At 40.1% G+C, this 21,220-nt stretch overlaps 1 protein-coding gene across 2 annotated transcripts; it reads left to right on the forward strand.

Moving 5' to 3' along the window:
- The first annotated feature begins 287 nt into the window (after positions 1-287).
- Positions 288-20,972, forward strand: FEM1C (fem-1 homolog C). 2 transcript variants are annotated; one of them, XM_089492109.1, is made up of 3 exons: positions 288-512; positions 2,857-3,574; positions 15,250-20,972. In XM_089492109.1, exons 2-3 carry the CDS (start codon positions 3,031-3,033, stop codon positions 16,557-16,559), a joined length of 1,854 nt encoding a protein of 617 aa, XP_089348235.1. In that variant the 5' UTR covers positions 288-512; positions 2,857-3,030; the 3' UTR covers positions 16,560-20,972. The 2 variants fall into 2 exon arrangements, with proteins under 2 accessions (XP_089348235.1, XP_089348236.1); XM_089492110.1 differs by lacking the exon at positions 288-512 and adding an exon at positions 519-732.
- The last annotated feature ends 248 nt before the right edge of the window (positions 20,973-21,220 follow it).

The following is a 21,220-nucleotide window of genomic DNA, read 5'->3' on the forward strand; positions in this document are numbered from 1 at the left end:
GCCCTCCCTGAAGACTAGGGCTCCCCTCCTCCTCCTCCTCAGCGCCGCCCTACCGCCTCCGCGCATGCGCCCTCTCTTTCCCTCTCACCCTAACTTGCCTTCACCGACTCCTCCCACCAATCAACTCAGTCCCGCCCTCCCCTTCTTCTCTTGAGGAAACGATCTGGGCAGAGGAGGAGATTTGGCCTCTGATTGGCTCTGAGCAAGGAGCGAGACGAGAGGTAGCAAGTTCGGTTGCGCAGCGTTCCGTGTCTCTTCGCTCGCTCGCTCTCAGAGAGGATAGAGGAGAGGGAGGCGACGGCTGTGGCAGCGGCTCATTGCTCTCCCTGTCATGGAGGAGCTGCGCTGGGAACGGGGCGCGGCGACGGCAGCAGCAGCCACAACGCGGCCGACGTCACCACGAAGAGCAGCGGCGGCGGCGGCGGCTCCGCTGTGAAGGGCGCCGAGAACGAAGAGGCTGCTGCTGCTGCTGCTGCTGCTGCTGCTGCTGCTGCTGCAGGAGGCGCGGGAAGGTAGTTGGCCGCAGGGAGAGGGCTGAGGCCAGCGTCGCCCTTTAAGACATTGTTGGACTTCAACTCCCAGAATCCTCAGCCGCGCTGGCCGATAGCCTGGGATTCTGGGAGTTGGAGTCCTAAAGAGATCCCTTAATAAAGAGCACAGTTTGGGGACCACTTGGCTGAAGGGGAAGGGAGGCCGGCCCTCGCACTCTGCAGCCCTGGAGGGCTTTTATGGGTGGGTTGGTATGAGGCGTTTCCTGGGCCCTTTGTGCCGAGAGAGCTTCCTCCAGGAAGGAAGAGAGCAGAAGGGGAAGGAGGCCCTCCTCCTCCTCCTCAGGGGCTGTGGCTTAAAAAATAGATAAATAAATTAATTAATATATATATTTAAAAAACTGTGATTAAACAAATAAAATAAAAACAAAATAAAAAATACCCTCACAGAAATCCCCCCCGCAATTCATGCTCTCCCCTACTATTATTATTATTGTTATTGTTATTGTTGTTATTATTATTATTTGGCAAGTTGACCAATTGTGATAGTTTTAGGATTCAAAGGTCTGTGGAATCAGTGCACAGAGAGATCTTGTGGCGCCTTTGAGACTCACCGAGAGAAAGGACTTGGCAGCATTGAGCTTTCCTAGACTTCAGCCGACTTCCTCAGAGGCATTTGGTGGAGTGGAAAGCCAGGCACAGACCTATATAGGCCATTGGTATGTGAAGATGTGTGTGGTGCCTGGCTTCCACCCCACTAAATGCATCTGAGGAACATCCAAACAATGATACCTTTATTGGGTATAAAGCATCTTGTGGAGTGGAAGCCAGGCACCACATACATCCTCACATACCAATGGCATACATGGTCTATGACTGGTTTCCCACTCCACCAGATGCATCTGAGGAAGTAGACTGAAGTCTAGGAAAGCTCATACTCCCAATTTCTTTCTCTTAGTCTCAAAGGTGCTGCAAGATCTCTCTATGTACTAATTCTACAGACTAACACAGGTATATCTTTGGCTTCAACCTCTAAAGGAGCTTTTTAAACCCAAAAATGTATACTTTACATGGAGAGTTCTTGTGGCACCTTTGAGACTACTGAAAGAAAGAAGTTGGGAGCATGAGCTTTCCTAGACTTCAGTTTACTACTACCTCAGAGGCATTTGGTGGAGTGGAAAGCCAGGCACAGACTTCTGTATGTCATTGGTATGTGAGGATGTATGTGGTGCTTGGCTTCCACTCCACCAAATGCATCTGAGGAAGTAGAATTAAGTCTAGGAAAGCTCATGCTGCCAACTTCTTTCTCTCAGTGAGTCTCAAAGATGCTGCAGGATCTTTCTACATAGCGATTCTACAGACTAACAGGGCTCTATCTTTGGATTCTGGGGGAGAGTTTGGTTGAGCCTGTTTGCCTGTCCAAAGGTGAGGACAGAAACTTGTACCTTGGATCCAGGCAGGCAACAAAGTTCCACTTAATTGGGGACTTCAGGAGCCAGTATATGTTGGAGGTAATACATGTCTTTGAAGCCAGCAGCCAACATGCTTCTACACCCGTGGTCTCCAAACTGAGCCCTTCTGGACTTCAGCTCCCAGAAGCCTCAGCAATGTTGGCCAATAGTCTGGGATTCTGGGAGCTGAAGTCCACAATCCCTTAAAGGGCATAGTTTGGGGACCACTGTTCTACACTGTAGAAAGAAAGCAGTTTGGCACCACTTTTAAGTGCTGTAGTTCCATCTTATGGGATCATGGGATTTGTAGTTTTACAAGGTCTTTCACCTTCTCTAACAAAGAGTGCTGGTGTCTGACAAATCACAGGATTCTGTAGGATGGAGCCATGGCAGTTAAAATGATGTCAGACTATTATTCCTACAGTGTAGATTCACCCCATAGTCACAGGTTAGCATGCAAAAGGAAAGGGCCCAAAAGTTAAAGTGAGATTTTCAACAGGGATAAATGTAAAAGTCTACACTTAGGCAGGAAAAATCATATGGACAAATAAAAGACTAGTGATACCTTATTTATCAAAACTCCAAAACACACTGCAGAAACAATCCAGTATGAGACTGCTTTAATTGCTCAGTGCCAGGGAATCCTGGGGATTGTAGTTTCTTATGGCACTGACAGAGAAGGCTAATTGTCTCACAGAACTACAGTTCCCAGAATTGCCTAGCATTGAGCCAGGACAGTTAAAGTGGTCTCAAACTGAGTTATTTCTGCAATGTGTTTTGGACCAGAGAGGATAGTTACTAGGAGGTTTGATGTTACACAGGGGAGGCATTGTATAAGCCAAGGGTGTTTGAGTATTTTCATTGAAAAGCGAAGAGCAAACTCTTAAAAGTTTGTGTTTTTTATCTTCTTCTTCTAGGCTACTGAGCTCAGTGTTTGCCTTGAGAGGTCACCTGTTGAAAAATTCATGGTGTACATAGAGATATTGCGTCCTCCGGGGAGAGTGGGCAGGGACTGGCCTCAACTCTGTGGTTCCTGTTATTCCACTACTTGTGATTCTGAAGAACAGGTGAAGTTGAGAGGAAAAGACTAAATGGATCTAAAGACAGCAGTATTTAATGCAGCTCGCGATGGCAAGCTGCGGCTCCTCACCAAATTGCTGGCAAATAAAAGTAAAGAAGAAGTGGCCTTGCTGATGTCAGAAAAAACAAATGGAGCCACGCCTCTTCTCATGGCAGCTCGCTATGGGCACCTGGACATGGTGGAACATCTGCTGGAGCACTGCAGCGCTTCAATAGAAGTCGGTGGTTCTGTGAATTTTGATGGTGAGACTATTGAGGGTGCACCACCATTGTGGGCAGCATCAGCTGCTGGTCATTTAAAGGTGGTTCAGTCTCTATTGAATCATGGTGCATCTGTCAACAATACAACTTTGACAAACTCAACACCTCTTAGAGCTGCCTGTTTTGATGGCCACCTGGAAATTGTGAAGTATCTTGTGGAGCATAAAGCTGATTTGGAAGTATCAAACCGCCATGGGCATACATGCCTTATGATATCCTGTTACAAAGGGCATAAAGATATTGCTCAGTATTTGCTTGAGAAAGGAGCTGATGTAAACAGAAAAAGTGTCAAAGGTGAGTTTAGTATCAATTTTCAGCAAAGTGAAAATACTATTAGTTCTAAGAATGATCTTCTAGTTTAGTTAAGATAGCAAGCTTAACTAGGTCTTAGTTGTCTATACTTTTTGGTGTTTTGTGTGTGTGTAATGGAAGCTACAGATAGCAGTTGTGAATATGTAGCTCTGTGGTACTAATCCATTGATTAAAATTACCACAATGTGGAAACTGGAAAAGTTTTATTCATTTTGTTGTTGTTAACTGCCCTTGAGTCACCTCCAAGACCCTCTGTCCTCCACTGCTTTGCTCATCCTGCAAACTCATACTTGTGGTCTCTTTCAAAGAGCCCATACATCTTGCATGTGGTCTTCCTCTCTTTCTACTTCCCTCTACCTTTTTTAGCATTACTGTTTTTTCCAATGATTCATGTCTTCTCGTGATGTGTCCAAAGTACAACAATCTGAGTTTTGTCCTCGGCTTCTAGGGAGATTTCTGGCTTGATCCAGATTTCAGAACCCATTTGTTGGTCTTTTTTGCAATAGAAATAATGTTGTCCTGTTGTTGTTTTTTAAACAAATCTCCATTATTTAATTAATATTAAAGACTTAGTTTGCTGGAAGGAAATCAGTTAGTATATACCTGTGACTGGAATAAAAAAACAAAAAGATAGAATTATTGCTGTCACAACAAATGCCTCTTTGTTCTTGTTATGGTTAATACAACACTGTTATTAAGCAAAGGGTCCTGTAGTTTACACTGTGATGGCAGTTGCTTTACCTTGTCCTTTTGTTCCAGTTGTGGTTGTGCTGTTCTTTTTTAATTACACCTTTTCCTCATCTTTCACACTAACTGGTTTGATAGGTATGTCTACTTTTTCAGGTAGCCACCAATAAGCTTCTCCGCAGCCTGCCTCTGTCTCAGATAAATCTGACTTTACCTTGTCATCCTAAAATTATTAGCTGTATTAATTTGGAGTGATTTAAGTATGCATTTAACTCATATAAAAGCCACTGGGATTTAGAAATGCTTTGCTTTGGCTGGATCCTGCCCATTGTGTAATAAGGTGTTGTGTGATCATGTGTGGGCTTACTACAACACTGAGCACACAAATCAGGAAGTTTGATTTCATATGGTAATCTCTCAGTTATACAGAATACAGCAAAGGGATAATATACTGACCTCCCTTATAGGCTATGCTGTAAGGGCTACAACAGGACAGTTTCATGAAATGCTTGGATTGTTCCAAAGCACTATAAAAATTCTAAGCATTTTATTTTGTTGACAGACTTGCTCATGCCCTGTGAACTTCCACTGTTGTATGTCTTCACTGTGTTTATGAATGACTCATACATGAAACATAAGTTCTGCCCGTAATAGCAATGAGAATGGAATTTTATTTTTGTTAGGAGTGGTGTGTTGCTAATACTGACACCTGGCAGTAAAACTCAACTTCCTTCTTTTCTGTTGTGCTAAATCCTTGATATCATTGTAGTACAGCCACTGAAAATTAATATAGCCACGATTCTATTTACTAGTAGAGCACTTGGATTATTGAAGCCATGAAGGCAAGAACACGTGTTGTACCTTCTTAAAATCATTGGAAGGTTGTGGAGTTGTTTGTTCTTGGCTACAAACCTTTTCCCTTTTCTCTGACCTGCAGGAGAGTAACTGCATCAACAGGTGTCAGTTCATCCATTCTTCTTTGTATCGATTTATAATAGATTAATCCAGTTCCTGGAAATATTTTGCTTTTTAATTATTAACAGCAGTAGTTGATTCCTTCTGTTCCCTCTGCCTCTAGCTAAATTGGGCACTTTTGGAGTGACACTTTAGTGCTTGTGGCTTCCAGTTATGGCAGTAATTATATTCAGCACAGTGTTTACTTTGATTGAATGGGAACATTTTATAGGATCCCAATTTCACCTTCCAAAACTTTTTCATAGGTTTTAAATGTTTTCTGTAATGAGTCATATTGGATCGTAACAAATATGATCTGCCATTTTTGCAGTAAAGAGTAGTTGTATCAAACTAGGTCTTAAAAGTGTCTTGTCAGTTCAAGGAAGCATGTAAAGCAGCTTATTGGTCAGAGAAAATGTACCTTTCTTTATTAACAATGCAATCAGGAACATGACTACTCAGAAGTAAGCCCTGTTGAATTCAGTGGGACTTACTGACAAGTAAGTATGTAAAGGATTGTGGTCTGAGGCTGCATCCGCACTGTAGAAATAATCCAGTTTGACACCACTTTAACTGCCATGGCTCAGTGCCATGGAATTGTGGGATTTGTAGTTTGTTGTGGCACCAGAGCTCTCTGACAGAGAAGGCTAAATGTCTCACAAAACTACAAATCCCAGAATTCCATAGCATACCACTGAGTCATGGCGGTTAAAGTGGTGTCAAATTGGATTATTTCTGCAGTGTGGATGCAACCTAAGTCTCTTTTTACATTAGAGAGTTTCAGCAACCTGGAAATTTTAGGGAAATCTAACAAGGATGATTAATTCACCAGATACTGTAAGTTTCATTAAATTCCTGGGAAGTTCTTTTTATTCAGTGCTTGCAGGGAAGCATTTTTGTAATGCATATGTTTCCTTCAGTGGTAATTAATAGTAAGAGGACCAGCAGCTTCTGTCAGAATGATCTTAAAAATCTTTTGTTTCCCCTTGCTGCTATTTTGTGTGCCAATTCTTTTGAAAAAGTTATGACCATATCTTATTTAACCACATTTGTACAGAGAGATTTTTAGAACTTTTTTTTAGACCTGCACTGGCTCAATTCTAGGGCATTCTGGGAACTGTAGTTTTGTGAGACATGTAGCCTTCTCTGTCAGAGAGCTCTAGTGCCAGAATAAACTACAATTCTCATGATTACCTGAGTCAGGGCAGTTAAATCAGTCTCAAACTGGATTACTTTTGCATTGTGTTTTGGACCTTAGAAGATTGTGCTGGGAAATAGGTGGAGGACCAAGCCTGATTGGTATGCTACTCTCAGGTTTGACCCTACTTTTTAAAATAATAGGCTTCTTATGTTAGGTTTTAATGTTTTTAGTATCACAGTTGGTGTTACTTTTTATAAAGTATAAAGGTATGAAAATAAATGTAAGATCTTAATAATTGTGCACATAACTTGGTGTGTTGAGAGTGAGTATGCTCAAAGATATTTTAAAGCTCAGCAGAAGAACCATGTGAATCTTGTTCTCATTAATCATAATGTGTATATATAAACCTGCCATCCTTATGGTTCATTATTATGAATTGTGGTTATCACGTGAGTCTACCCACAGCAATATATTCACTTTGCAAAAAGTTAAAGCTTTGCTGTCCAAGGGCTTAGAAAATGTTGTACTGCCTCTACATTGGAGAGTTTCAGGGATAAAGAAGGCAAAAGTTTGGCCTATATGCAGCATAACTGCCTATGCAGTAAAGATAATATCAGGGCTGGTCAAAACATTTTGCTACATGACATAAAGGACAAGATCCCATTTTATGTACATAAGAATTCTGTTCCTGTGTTTTTCAGAGGAAAATGTCTTTTACTGCACTGGAAGGCAGCAGTATAGCTTAAGGGGTGAGAGCAAGCTGGCTTAACTCACATGATCAGTCCTTCAACATCTTGCTGTCCCTCCTTGCTCCTACATTTGCTGCCTGAAGTGGCTGTCTCGTTGTGCCCAGTGGTAGGGCCAGATATGGGTGACCAGTTTTCAATGCAGTGAAGAAAAAATACACAATTGACAGAAACGTGCATAGTCTAATCTTACCCATCTTTCCTTTGAGTTCTCCATATGTTTACTGTAACTTATTAGCTGATGTTGCCTCTATGTGTTGTGTGTCATCAAGTTGTTTCTGACCTGTTGTGACCCTAAGGTCATGGGGTTTTCTTGGCAATATTTGTTCAAAGGAGGTTTGCTTTTTCCTTCCTCAGGCTGAGAGTATGTGACTTTCCCAAGATCACCCAGTGGGTTTCCATAGCTGAGGAGGAATTTGAACCCTGGTCTCCAGAGTCATTGTCTGGTGCTCAAACCACTGCACCACTCTGGCTCTCAAATTTACATAGGCCTGCAATATTGTGTGTAAATGCAGTACCCAAGTGGAAGTGTAGTCTGCCCATAGGATTATGAGTTAAATCTTTCACGGTGAAATCATATTCATGTTTGCTTTCAATGGGCTTACTACTAGGTAACTGCATAGGATTGCAGCCTAAATAATTAAGATACAATATACAGTGGTTCAGATGATTAACCCATAAATCATCATTTTCATAAAGTTACAATCAAGCTAGTATAATCCTGTAACCCAGAGACTAACAAACATGAAGTCAGGAATGTATAGTCTTTTTAATGTTAGTAGAATGAATTTTTAACGAGGAAAAAAAATAGGAGATTGGTTTAAATGACATTAACTAACATCTCAGAACAAGGAGGGCCATTGCACACCATGCTTTTTAAATGCTGCTTTGTGCAGAGTTATAAATAGCAGCAAATATTTGTTGGTTGTTTTCAAATTAAGAATAAAGACAAGTAAATGCTTGCAAGAAGGATAACGTTCTTGTTGCCCTGGCTTGTAGACTGGGTAGACAATCTACCTGTTAGTGTAGACTAGCTACTATTTTAGAGAAGCAAGATGTATTGATGAACTGAGCTATGATTTAAACTGATTGTCCTGTTTTTGTGGAAAAACATAGATTCTATCACATTGAAATACTTTCCCAAAGGCATGATGCAGACAGGCAAAAAGCGCCATCCTGGGGCCGAAATTAGGGCTTGGGAGAGCGGATTGTCTGCACGCTCCTGAGCCCTACCGCACCATAATGGTTCGCCACCATCCACACAGGGACCGCCATGATGATGTATGTGTGACAAAATGTCCAAATGGCACCACGCAGATGTCATCAGTGTGTGAGGGCGCCAATGGCGCCCCGCGCGAGCCCTAAGAACAACTTGCCAGGAGTGGGTTCTTTTTAGGGCTTCCAGAGGCTGCATTGTTTGATTGCTGCGGCCTCCATTGGGGGCAAAAAGGGGCAGCACCATTCCTTTCCCCCCATCTGTATCTCCCCAAAGTTGGGAGTAGATGTGATCCCAATGTAATACTGCTGTTGGCTGCATTGTTATTCAACAGTTATGCATGTTGTGACTGTTGAAGGATACTGTGTTAGTGAGCCCCTTGCATTTGGACATGGTTCAAAGGGGCTAAATATCAATAATCCTCTGGTATTTAAAATACCCTGTGAGACCAGAAGGGTGCTTCCTTTCAGAGGGACAAAGAAGCACGCTTGGAAACCCAGGTACATCAAAGCCTCCCCATCCTCTCTGAGACCAGAAGGGTGACAGACAAAGAGGGAGGCTTCAACCTCACTGCCCAGGAATATCAGAACCCTCCGCAACAAGAAGACCAGAAGGCCACTGATGCCACCAGTGGGAATAAAGCAGAAGGCAGGGTGGGAAAGACATTTAGGAGTGTAAAAAGGAAAGGAAAAGAATTGAGGGAGGGAAGAAAGAAATAACAGGCATAAAATACAAGAACAGCTACTGGGCTGCAGCAGTAATGGTGGGTGACACTGAAGCCAGCTCTCACAGAGAACAGTAATATTACCATAGCTGACACTTGTCAGCACTGTGCGAAAGGAGGCAAAATGTGTCCCCCCTTGCAAGACCATTTCAGCAAGAAAACTCTTTAGGTGAAACACCTCAAAAAGCAACAATTAGAGAGGGGGAGGCCAGACAGAAAACATGTCCAATAAAACAAGCATAGTCAGAAGCAATGCTACACATGTAACTGGAACATGAAATGTTAGAAGCTTGAGCCAGGGAAAACCAGACATAGTAAAGAAGGAAATGGAATGCATGAATACAGTCCTCCCTCCATTCTCGCAGTTTTGAAAACTGCGTCCCTTGCTTATGCACAAAGGACGAACGAAGGGGTAAATAATGGGCTATGCCCAAGGGGAACGCATGTACGCTGTCACAGCCGTGCACCTATATTCAAGCCAATGGGGCTTGAGTATATGTGAAACCCTGTTTTTTCAGGGGGTGATGGTGGTCTGGAACAGATTCCCTGTGAAAACAGAGGGTCGACTGTGTAGCAACACTAGGAGTGAGTGAGTTAAAATGAAGAAGAAGGGGTCACTTTGATTCAGACAACGATAGAGTAATCTCTTATCCCTGAGTCAGGGACTTTCCAGCAGATAATTGATAACCAATTAGCAGACATTAATCCTCGTTTGCATTAGCCTCCCAGGCTGAGGCCAGCCATCAACACAGAACAATACACATGCAAACCACTCCTGCATTCCCAGGCTCACACAGTATATATACACCCAATTTTTCCAGGCAAAGCATTCTTTGAAGATGCCAGCCACATATGCTGGCGAAACATCAGAAAGAAACTCTGCTAGAACATGGCCACATAGCCTGAAAAACCCACAAAAAACTATGGATGCCGGCCATGAAAGCCTTCGACTTTACAATCTATTCATTGCAAATACCTACTTCATACAACCAGATAGGAGACTATACACCTGGACATCACCAGATAGTAAACACAAAAAACAGATAGACTACATAATTGAAAGTAGAAGATGGAGAAGTTCTATCCTTGTGGCCAAAACCAGACCAGGAGCTGATTGTGACACAGACCACAAACTGCTTATAACAAAAATCAGAGTTAAGCTGAAGAAGGAATCAAAAACCATCATTATATCAAAATATGGCCTGAATTCAAGGACAGTGTAAGTAAGAAACAGATTTGAACGATTGAGTTTAATCAACCAGGAACCTGAAGAAGTGTGGACAGAAGTCAAAGACATAATTAAGAATGAATGCAAAAAAACACTAACAGTGGCCAAAAAGAAAGATAAGAAACCATGGATGACAGATGAAACACTTCATGCAAAAAGAGAACGAAGAAAAGCAAAAGCAAAGGGAGATAGGAACAAAGCCAGAACTATGAACACAACTGTCCAACGTCTGATACGCAGGGATAAGGAAAAATACTACAATGACCAATGCAGAGAAATAGAAGAAAACAACAAAAAGGGAAGAACAAGAGACCTCTATCAAAAATCAGAGAAATTAAAGCCAAGTTCTAACTGAGGGCAGGGATGGTCTGGAGGAAAAAAAGAACATAATACAGGAATAAGAAGAAATAAAAAGACGCTGCAGGCAATACACAAAAGAGTTATACAAAAGAGATGAGGGAATGAATGATATTTGGAATAAGGAGCCATATGAAGACGAACCCCAAATTCTAAGAAGTGAAGTGGAATCTACAATAAATGAAATGGGGGGAAAAATAAATCACTGGGAACAAATGATATCCCAATTGAACTGCTACAGTGCCTACAGACAGATGCAGCTTTAGTGCTAACTGAAATATGCCAAAAAAATATGGAAAACAAAGCGGTGGCAAAGACTGGAAATACTTGATATATGTACCAATCCACAAGAAAGGAGATACAAAAGACTGCAGCAACCATAGGACAGTAGCACTAATTAATATGCAAGTAAAATAATGCTCAAAATTCTGCAGCATAGACTCCAACCATATATGGAGAGAGAAATTCCAGAGGTGCAAGCAGGATTCAGAAAAGAAAGGGGCACTAGGGACCACATTTCAAACGTGATGGCTAATAGAGCGCACCAAAGAATTCCAAAAAAAGAATCAGCATGTGTTTTATAGACTACAGCAAAGCATTTGATTGTATAGATCACAAAAAACTATGGAATGCACTCAAAGACATGGGGTGCCACCACATCTGACAGTTCCGATGAGGAATCTGTACCAAGGACAAGAGGCCACCGTCAGAACAGAATTTGGGGAAACACAGTGTTTCCCAGTAGGCAAAGGAGTCAGGTTGCATCCTATCACCTTACTTGTTTAACTTATATGCAGAAAACATCATAAGAAAAGCAGAATTAGAATTGGAAAAAGGAGGAGTGAAGATAGGAGGAAGCAACATTAACAACCTAAAATATGCAGATGACACCATAATATTAGCCCAAGACATTCAGGAATTGGAGTAGTTAATAAGGAAGGTCAAAGATGAAAGTGCAAAGGCAGGTCTGATGCTGAACATAAAGAAAACCAAAATAATCACAGAAGAAATACACAAATTAATCTAGACAATGAGGAAATTGAAATAGTTAAAGAATTCCCATATCTAGAATCAAACATTGACCAGAATGGAGACTGCAGCCAAGAAATAAGAAGAAGATTAGGAATGGGAAGGGCAGCTATGAAAGAACTGGAAAATATACTGAAGAGTAAAGACATACAACTGAGCACTAAAATCAGAATCATTCAGGCCATTGTATTCCCAATTACCATGTACGTATGTGAGAGCTGGATAGTGAAGGAAGCAGACAGAAAGAAAATCAACTCATTTGAAGTATGGTGCTGGAGAAGAGTACCTAGGATACCATGGACAGCCAAGAAAACAAACAAATGGGTTCTTGAACAGATCAGACCAGGGCTCTTCTTGGAAGCAAAGATGATCAACTTGAGGCTATCTTACTTTGGCTACATAATGAGAAGACACAGATCACTAGAAAAAACAATAATGCTAACAAAGGTAAAGGCTAGAATGATAGAGTTGGAAGAGACCACAAGGGCCATCCAGTCCAACCCCCCTGCCATGCAGGAACTCACAATCAAAGCATCCCTGACAGATGGCCATCCAGCCTCGGTTTAAAGACCTCCAAAGAAAGAGACTCCACCACACTCAGAGGAAGTGTGTTCCATTGTTGAACAGCTCTTACTGTCAGGAAGTTCCTCCTAATGTTAAGGTGGAATCTCTCTTCCTGTAGCTTCCATCCATTGCTCTGTGTTCTAGTGTCTGGAGCAGCAAAAAACAACCTTGCTCCATTCTCAATGTGACACCCCTTCAAAAACTTAAACAGGGCTGTCATATCACCTCTTAACTGTCTCTTTTCCAGGCTAAACATACCCAGCTCCCTAAGTCTTTCCTCATAAGGCATAGCTTCCAGGTCCTTCACCACTGGTGGCCCTCCTTTGGACACGCTCAAGAAAGAAGAAGAAAGAGAGGAAGACCACAAACCAGATGGATAGACTCAATGGGGGAGGGGGGTGAGCAAGGGCTTGCAGGATCTTGGCAAGGCAGTGGAGGATAGGGATTATTGGAGATGTCTCATCCACAGGGTCGCCATGAGTCGGAACCCACTTGAGGGCAGATAACAACAACAACAATTTAAAATACAAACATTGTCACAGACAATTTCCTAATTCTACTTCCTTTCCTTAAGTTATTCTGTCTTGTGCTTCCTTTCCTTAACCTTTCTACCCTCTTGAATTCCTTCTCATGAATGTCTGCCTTTTTACTCTGTCTCTGTTACACACTACTTCTGGGCTTGATATGAGCAATTTCCTAGATTTTTAAAAATTCTTTTGTAGGAGCAGCACTACTGTATTTATAAACCTTCTTGGGTTGAAAGCTTTCCAGTAGTTTGAATATGACAATATTCTGACATAGCAATTCATCTACTGGTGATAGAATGAGCCAGGCAGGCAACAACCTGTTAGAAAGAGAGTTGCTATTTATATAGGTCTAAATCCATTTGTTAATCCCTAATAGAGTATACTGATTGAATGAATCGGATTTGCATAATTATTGAATGAAATTATTTATTCAGTGGGTTAACTGTAGTTGGACGTAATAATCAATTTTTGCCCGTAAGGCAGGAGTGGCAAAGTTGGATTGCAAGACTCAAGAGACGTAGCCAAGCATAGCCAGTAAATAGGAATGCTGGAAGTTGTAGTTCGGTAACATTGGAAAGGCTGTGTGATTCCCACCCCTACCATAAAATTTCATTGTAAAATCATTTTGACACTGAAAAGGATACATATTAAGAAGTATACCAGATGTCACCATAGCGGAACAGAGAAACATTAGACTTAAACAACCATGGAGTAAGCTCCATTGAAGACTGCAGGACTTCTTTCTTAGGTCCAAAACACACAGCAGAAATAATCCAGGTTGAGACTTCTTTAACTGTCCTGGCTCAATGCTAGGAATTTTAGGATGTGTAGTTTTGTGAGACATTTAGTCTTCTCTGTCAGAGAGCTCTGGTGCCACAACAAACTACAACTCCCAGGATTCCCTAGCACTGAGCCAGGACAGTTAAAGCAGTCTCAAACAGGATTATTTCTGCAGTGTGCTTTGGACCATTGTAAACATAAATAATATGGTGCGGTGTGTCACTGCAATACTTTGCTGTATGTGGGCATTCACTAGTTGACTTGTTTGCAAATAAGTACCCAGATTTGCCCTTTCAATTAGCAGACTGACATCTTGCCTGTTGATGGATTTACTTGTATCTGCCCATGCCTGCAGGTCCCATTTTGCAGTTTTGAAGCAATAAACACACCTACTTTTAAAAGATATATATTGCATTTGAGCTACTTGGAAATTGAAAGGCAATAATATATGAATTTATTAGAAATCGCTAAGCATTTCTAATAAACAGATCATTGACTGTTTGCTTCAGTAATCTAAAAGCCTATGCATTGTGGTTAGATTTGCCATTTGAAATGACAGGTCAGGGTAGTTAACCTACAATCAGATCTGCTTGCTAATCAGTGCCCAAGCCCATCATGTCAAGTGTTAGACTTGAATACCTTTCTACCAGAGGATCTATTTGCTAATAAATGCCTTTGACACTATACAGAAAGGTACTTTCATGCAGGTTTGATTTAGATAGTTTTTTTCCATACTCTTGGCATCTGTTGGCTGCAGACCTACAAGGAGCACTGAGAACTTGTAATTTTCTGACCGCAGAACTGTCAGTCCCTGCACTGTTCATTCATGTGAAATTTATTGCAGTATTCTACTTTCAGGCATGAACTTTTTGTTGGGTTGGGGGTTTGCTACAGAACTGTGGGCCACCATGGGTATGACCACAGTTAATGAAGTCCTCCTGGAGAGACTTGATTGTTAGCTTACAGAAGAAAGTTAGACCTCATCAGAATGAAAAATTAGAAATAATTGTTTAAAACATAACTCAAGTGTTTAGCATAATAAAATGAAGCTGTATCACAGCACACCTTTTTCTTTCCTAGTGGAGGATCTGCATTACTTACTTATTCTTAAAATGTATCAGGCATACCCTTCCTCACTATCCCTTATAGGATATTGCCCAATATTATTCTCTTGTGTTAACTTTATTTTGGCCTCACTGAAATCTTTTATCTCCATCCAGAGCCTGCTTGCTTAGGCACAATTAATGCTTTCAACACAGCTGGGTGAGTGGTTTAAAAATGTGTATCAGGAGACAGTGGAAGAGTGCTTTACAGGAAGATTTCCAATAGAATGGCTGCATTAGGAAATTCTGATGAAAGACTTTTGAGCTGGCAAATATAAAAGCCCAAATATCCAAGCCCAATTATTTTCCTTAAATGCAAGTATGAAGATTATTCAAATGACTAAAAATGGAAGCTGCCCTTCTGCCATGTTATTGATGTGTATTAAAATACAACCTTTGAGTATTTTTCCACTCACAAAATATCTGCTTATGCTGTGTGACTTTATCATCTTCATTATTTCCAAAGTTAGCTTACTAGAAAATTTATGTGACATTTGTATAGGCATTTTAGTAGGTGTTTAAAGTAGGCGTAATCGTGCTCTGAAAATGTATCACAGCATTGTATGCATGTTCATTGGTTTCTTTTTTTCCCCCTCTACAGGAAACACAGCATTGCATGATTGTGCAGAATCTGGTAGTTTGGAAATCATGAAGATGCTTCTCAAATACTGTGCAAAGATGGAAAAAGATGGTTATGGAATGACTCCTCTTCTTTCAGCAAGTGTTACAGGCCACACAAACATTGTTGACTTTCTGACTCAACATGTGGAGACAAGTAAAGCAGAACGCATCAATGCACTGGAACTCCTAGGAGCCACATTTGTGGACAAAAAGAGAGATTTGCTTGGAGCTTTGAAATACTGGAAAAGAGCCATGGATATGAGGTACAGTGATAGGACTAACATCCTCAGCAAGCCTGTGCCTCCTGCGTTAATAATGGCTTATGATTATGCCAAGGAAGTGAACAGTGCTGAAGAGTTGGAAAACCTAATTGCAGACCCTGATGAGATGAGAATGCAGGCATTGTTAATTAGAGAACGTATTCTTGGTCCTTCTCACCCAGATACGTCTTACTATATTCGTTACAGAGGTGCTGTCTATGCAGACTCTGGCAACTTCAAACGATGCATCAATCTGTGGAAGTATGCTTTGGATATGCAGCAGAGCAATTTGGACCCCCTGAGTCCTATGACTGCAAGCAGTCTCTTGTCATTTGCTGAACTCTTCTCCTTCATGCTGCAAGACAGGGCAAAAGGCTTGTTGGGTACAACTGTTACATTTGACGATCTTATGGGTATACTGTGTAAAAGTGTTCTTGAAATAGAACGTGCCATCAAACATACTCAGTGTCCACCTGACCAAATACAACTCCACAAAGCCCTTTCCATCATCTTGCATTTAGTTTGCTTGCTGGAAAAAGTTCCTTGTAGTTTGGAGCAAGATCATTTTAAGAAACAGACTATATATCGATTTCTTAAGCTACATCCTAAGGGAAAGAATAACTTTAGCCCACTCCACCTTGCTGTTGATAAGAATACCACATGTGTTGGGCGCTATCCAGTTTGTAAATTTCCTTCTTTGCAAGTTACTGCTACTTTAGTGGAATGTGGTGCTGATGTAAATGCTAGAGACTCAGATGACAACAGCCCTTTACACATATCTGCACTGAACAACCATCCTGATATCATGAATCTTCTTATCAAATCAGGTTCACATTTTGATGCAACAAACCTGCATAAACAAACTGCTATTGACTTGCTGGATGAAAAGGAAATGGCAAAGAACTTAATCCAACCCATCAACCATACCACACTGCAGTGTCTTGCTGCCCGTGTAATTGTGAATCATTGCATAGGTTACCAAGGGCACATCCCAGAAAAACTTGAGAACTTTGTTTTGCTCCATAGATGATAGTAGGTTCTTCTTACTGTAGGAGCATGTGTTAGGAACTTTAACTGTGGCTTTCTCAAGCACCGTTGTGATATGCGAGCGATACACCATCATTCATTCAGCTTGGTCCATCCTGCTCTTTAGCGAAGGCATCGTTAGACTCAGATCTGCAGAACTGGTTGCCTAGTATTTAAAACAAACATACCATATAATATATTTTGTGGATTATTTAGAAATGTAATATTATATTTGGACTCACTAAAATTGTCTGCCAAAGGCTTGTCTACTCTGGTTTAGTTTGCCTGTTGGTTGTTTGGGACTGAACTGAATAATTTTTGTGGTATTGTCTTATTCTTACAGGTGTGCAGATTTTGTATAGCTGAGAAGTCATCTTTTTGTTCTTGCTTGAGCATTTCTACTTCTTTTTTTCTAATTGGTTCATTGCTGAACTATACAAGTTGTATGGACTTGTTAACATTTGCAGTTACCATAAGTGCTTTTATCTTCTCTATGCACTGGCTTGAACATGACTGTTTGTGTGTTGGCATATTCCTATGCATCAGTTGGCTGTTTTTAGCTTTGATACTGTTTTCTTGCAGTTTATTAGAGCTCTCTCTCGTGCAAGAGCTCTCTCAAGAATACATTCTTTTCAGCATGACAGTTTTTGAAGACTTCAGTCAGCTGTCCAGACTCTCATTTGACTTTTCACCCTAGCTGTTTCTGCAGTTGCTTTCTATTGGTTTTTTGAGAGTTGCGTGCTGAATTTGGGAGTAAAATGTGTTATTGTTGGCAAATCCACTTTAAATTAAGTCTAAAAGTTATTTTAATATGTCTTGCTGCAAGTAGGGAGAGGTAATGAACTACCTTCTACCCCACTGCACTCTTGTCTTGCTTGAGCTGATTGTGTGACTAGACATAGAGAGGTTTTTTTCAAATTTAACCTGAAACTTAATCATATGACTCAGTGAGAAGAACTAGATCAAACATAGTCTGAAATTACAACTCAAGATTCTTAGCTACGAAAGAAACTAAAGCATGTTGGCATGATGCTTGTCAGTCCAGATCTAGCTATCAGCTAGTATAATTAATTATATGGTTGTAACCAGTACCCCTCTGAAAGGGCTTCAGAAGTTTAGTAGTATCCCCTCTCCGTCATTTTAAAATAACTCTTACACATAATTTGCATGCATTTTATTCTCTAATACCTTTCAGCCATATTTATGGAAACATCAAGAGGCCATGTAAAATACATAGCTTCCACTGAAAGCTATCTATTTTTATAATAACTTGCACAACAGCTTAGCTATTGCAGCAGAAAGGGCTTTTTAGACATGATAAGGAAACCATAAGTGAAGACTACAAATGAGATTAAGATTCAGGTAACTAATATAATTCAGCACTTTATTGTTGACTCATAATGGAATTTACTATGGCATACTAGACCTGCAAATGTCTTAAAATAAAATGGTTCTCAAGAATTTTTTTTAAAAAACTTCATTTTTTTCTTGGAGTGGAATGCAATTTATGTGCCAGTATAGTTTATTATATGTTTTGAGTTGCCACTGACTTGATATTCTGTTTGGTTTATTTATCTAATACCTTTTCAGTTTAGAAATGCAATGCATAGATTACTATGAATCTGTGACAGTTGAAAATGCAGGAGAAATTTATAACCAAATCAGTAGTGCCTCAAGTCTGGTGGGACTGTGGTTCAAGGTTATTTTTTAGAATTGTAAAATACCACTTACCACCTTCAGTTAATTTAGTTTGTCCACTTCCTCACAGTTTACACTAGTAGTCACACCATAGCGTTTTCATTACTGCTATCGCATTGACTCAGGTCAGACATAATGTACTCCATGGATTAGAATTATAAATTATGAGAATAAGCTCTTTGAAAGTCTTGGGTTCATGCTTTTTCTCTCCCTCTCCTCTTAAGTGAGAAGGAGTGATTTTTTCAAAACTGGAAATTACAACTTTCAGTCTTTTTCCCTCACATGGTAAGAAAAGAAGATGGAATAGAACATGAAGCCATCCAACACAGACTATTGCTCATTTTTAAGTCTAAATCATGCTTAAGCATTACATCTGAACAGGGTCATTGCCTATTGTGTGTTAGACAAAAAGTGGAGTGACTTCATTACACCAAGAAAGGGAAGAAAGCAAAAATGTGTAGTTTATTATATAATTTTCACATCAAGTGTAAAATACTTGCAAACTGTTTCATATCCATAAGCATACCTGGATCACTTTTCTCAAAAGCAAATTCACAGGTGTACACCAGGAGGTTTATTTAAGCTGGCTACTCTTACAATGGCTAAAACACCTACTATTTATAGACTGAAAGCATGAAGAATGTGCTGGTTTTTTTCATATTATTCTCTAGTGCTTACCTGTTTTGCAAGTAGACAGTTCAGATAGTAGAAGGGCAAAACCCAACCTACTTTAACCTAAAAATAAGACATGAGAGAAAAGGGAGACTGTAGAACACTGTGTCCTCTCAGATATTTTATTTTACTTTGTTAGAAGTATTGCGACACTGGAAAACTGCTGGAGAAAGGGGCACCTTATAGATGGCATATGTTTTTACAGTTATACCTTCTGTTAAGTAAAAAGGCTTAAGGAGAGATCCAGTAATTAGTTATTACTCCCAAGCAGAGTAGACCCACTGAGTAAGCGGAACTTCTACATTCAATTCAAATTGTAAGTTCTACAAATTCATGGGTCTGCACTAGTTACTACTGATAGTTGAATTTAGACCTTGGTATTCTGTGAAAAACATGAACACAGTTAATTGCTCCTTACATACCATGGTTTCTCCATTCTAACCAGCAGTACTTGGGCTTCAAAACTTTTTTTAAAAAAATTTATGTAATTACCTTTCAGACTCGAACATTTCCAAATTCAGAAGGAAAGGTTTGGTTCTCTTGTACTCCTTGTTTTCACATTAAAACCTTGAAGCTATTTTCAGTGACCACTTCTGTTTCTCTCTTCTTCTTAGATTCCTTTTAAAACACTCTGAGCACACCCTCTTTCTTTCATCTGCTGTTGTGCTTTATCTGGGAATCTGGCATATCTCTCAGATAAATGGTACCTGTTGAGTTGGGGGGGGGACACAAATGTGTATCATATTTCACACTGACTCTTGACTAAATTGCTTCAATACATCATTTTATCTCTGTTCCATTTGTATAGGAATGTTTGCTATTTTTGGCAGCAGTAGAAAAATGTCTGACTGTGGTGAGTGCTCAAAATAGTGACCTGCGTACCTGCGGCCTTATTTGGTATTAACTGAACATAGTGTGCATTGACAGTGTATGTTTAGTTTATATTGTTTGAGAACAACAAATCTGGGGGTAGAACTTGAATATTTTGAAATGCACCACATTGCCAGCCTTCTTTCAGCAAGATAGTGGTTTTTTTGGCTCTAGTGGTTTCTGTGTACATTCAAAGCTGAATCTGACAGCTAGAACAGAACTCTAGTGGCCAGTTCTCTCAACACACGGTGCACAGAATTTGAAATGTTGAGGCTCTCTTGTCACCCAAACAGATTGTCCTTTGAAGCATACAGAATCACTCTTGCATTCCTTTAGTTTCAAGAAAATGTGAACGCGGAATCTGAAAGATTTTATGCAGAAGGCCAGAATTCCTGACAAAGGAAAATACCGATGATATTATAAAAAGCAAAGGTGGAACTGTAGATTTTATAATCTAATAGCAGGGCTGTAAAAATGCTACACATCTCTGAAAACAAACATTCATTTGTTGGAAACATGTCTCAGATGTTTACAAATTAGTCATAGTGAAGCCTGACTAGCTATTTCACAGCCTTACCACTGACATCCCTTGTCTTTTCTACATCTGACTGGCAGTGGTGTATCATCCCTGTTTCTAAAAGACTATAGAATTAAAACACACTTAAAAATAACTACAGGGTGTCTGATCTTCTAGAGCCCCCAAAGAACTATTCTGGTGGAATTATAAATTTAAAAATTGCAAATATGTGATGTGTCTGTTATAGCAGAGAGTCTATTATAGAGAACTGATACACTGGTTGAATGTGATCCTGGAAAGCAGCACAGAACCCGGCCACTGACAATGCAGGCTTCTAACAGCTACTCTGGTAAATTGGTTGGATGTTGTTTTTTGTTTCCAGATTATAACTACAATACCTTACCAAAGATGCCTGCTAACAAGTATTTTGTTATTTTTTCCCTCCCTATTAATTATGATTTAATACCAAAAATGTAAAGAACAATATGAAGGATCTTATTATTTCAGTTCCTTATTATTCATGATTGAGTAAGGCTTTGGATTTGCAAGGTTAACTTGTTAGACTTAAAATGTTCATATGTACAACTAAAACACTCAGGGATTTATGTATGTGCACTACAATATTTAGATTTTGCACTAAGAAAAGGCAAATTTTGCAAAGTGAATAAATGTAATAATTCTGCTTCTGCTTTCCGTTTGTGAGAGACAAGAAGTTATGTAAATCATTTAACCTTTAATTTCTGATTCTTGGTTTTAAGGGCTATAAACCTAATCCTCAAGATTCTGAACAGAACTTGTTACTTTGTTTATGGTGTAATCACAGTGTATATACAATATAATAATAATAATACATTTTATTTGTATACCGCTTTTCCACAGATCAAAGCGGTTTACAGCCGTAGAAAACC

Source organism: Sceloporus occidentalis, unplaced genomic scaffold, assembly GCF_023333645.1.
Source record: "Sceloporus occidentalis isolate IW3139 unplaced genomic scaffold, rSceOcc1.0.p SCAF_1, whole genome shotgun sequence".
NCBI lineage: Eukaryota > Metazoa > Chordata > Lepidosauria > Squamata > Phrynosomatidae > Sceloporus > Sceloporus occidentalis.

What these genes read in the sequence shown, in the direction of transcription:
- FEM1C (XM_089492109.1), top strand. Translation starts at nt 3,031, where the DNA reads ATGGATCTAAAGACAGCAGTATTTAATGCAGCTCGCGATGGCAAGCTG. An exon ending in AAACAGAAAAAGTGTCAAAG is followed by an intron (nt 3,575 to 15,249) that starts GTGAGTTTAGTA and finishes CCCCCTCTACAG; the next exon opens with GAAACACAGCATTGCATGAT.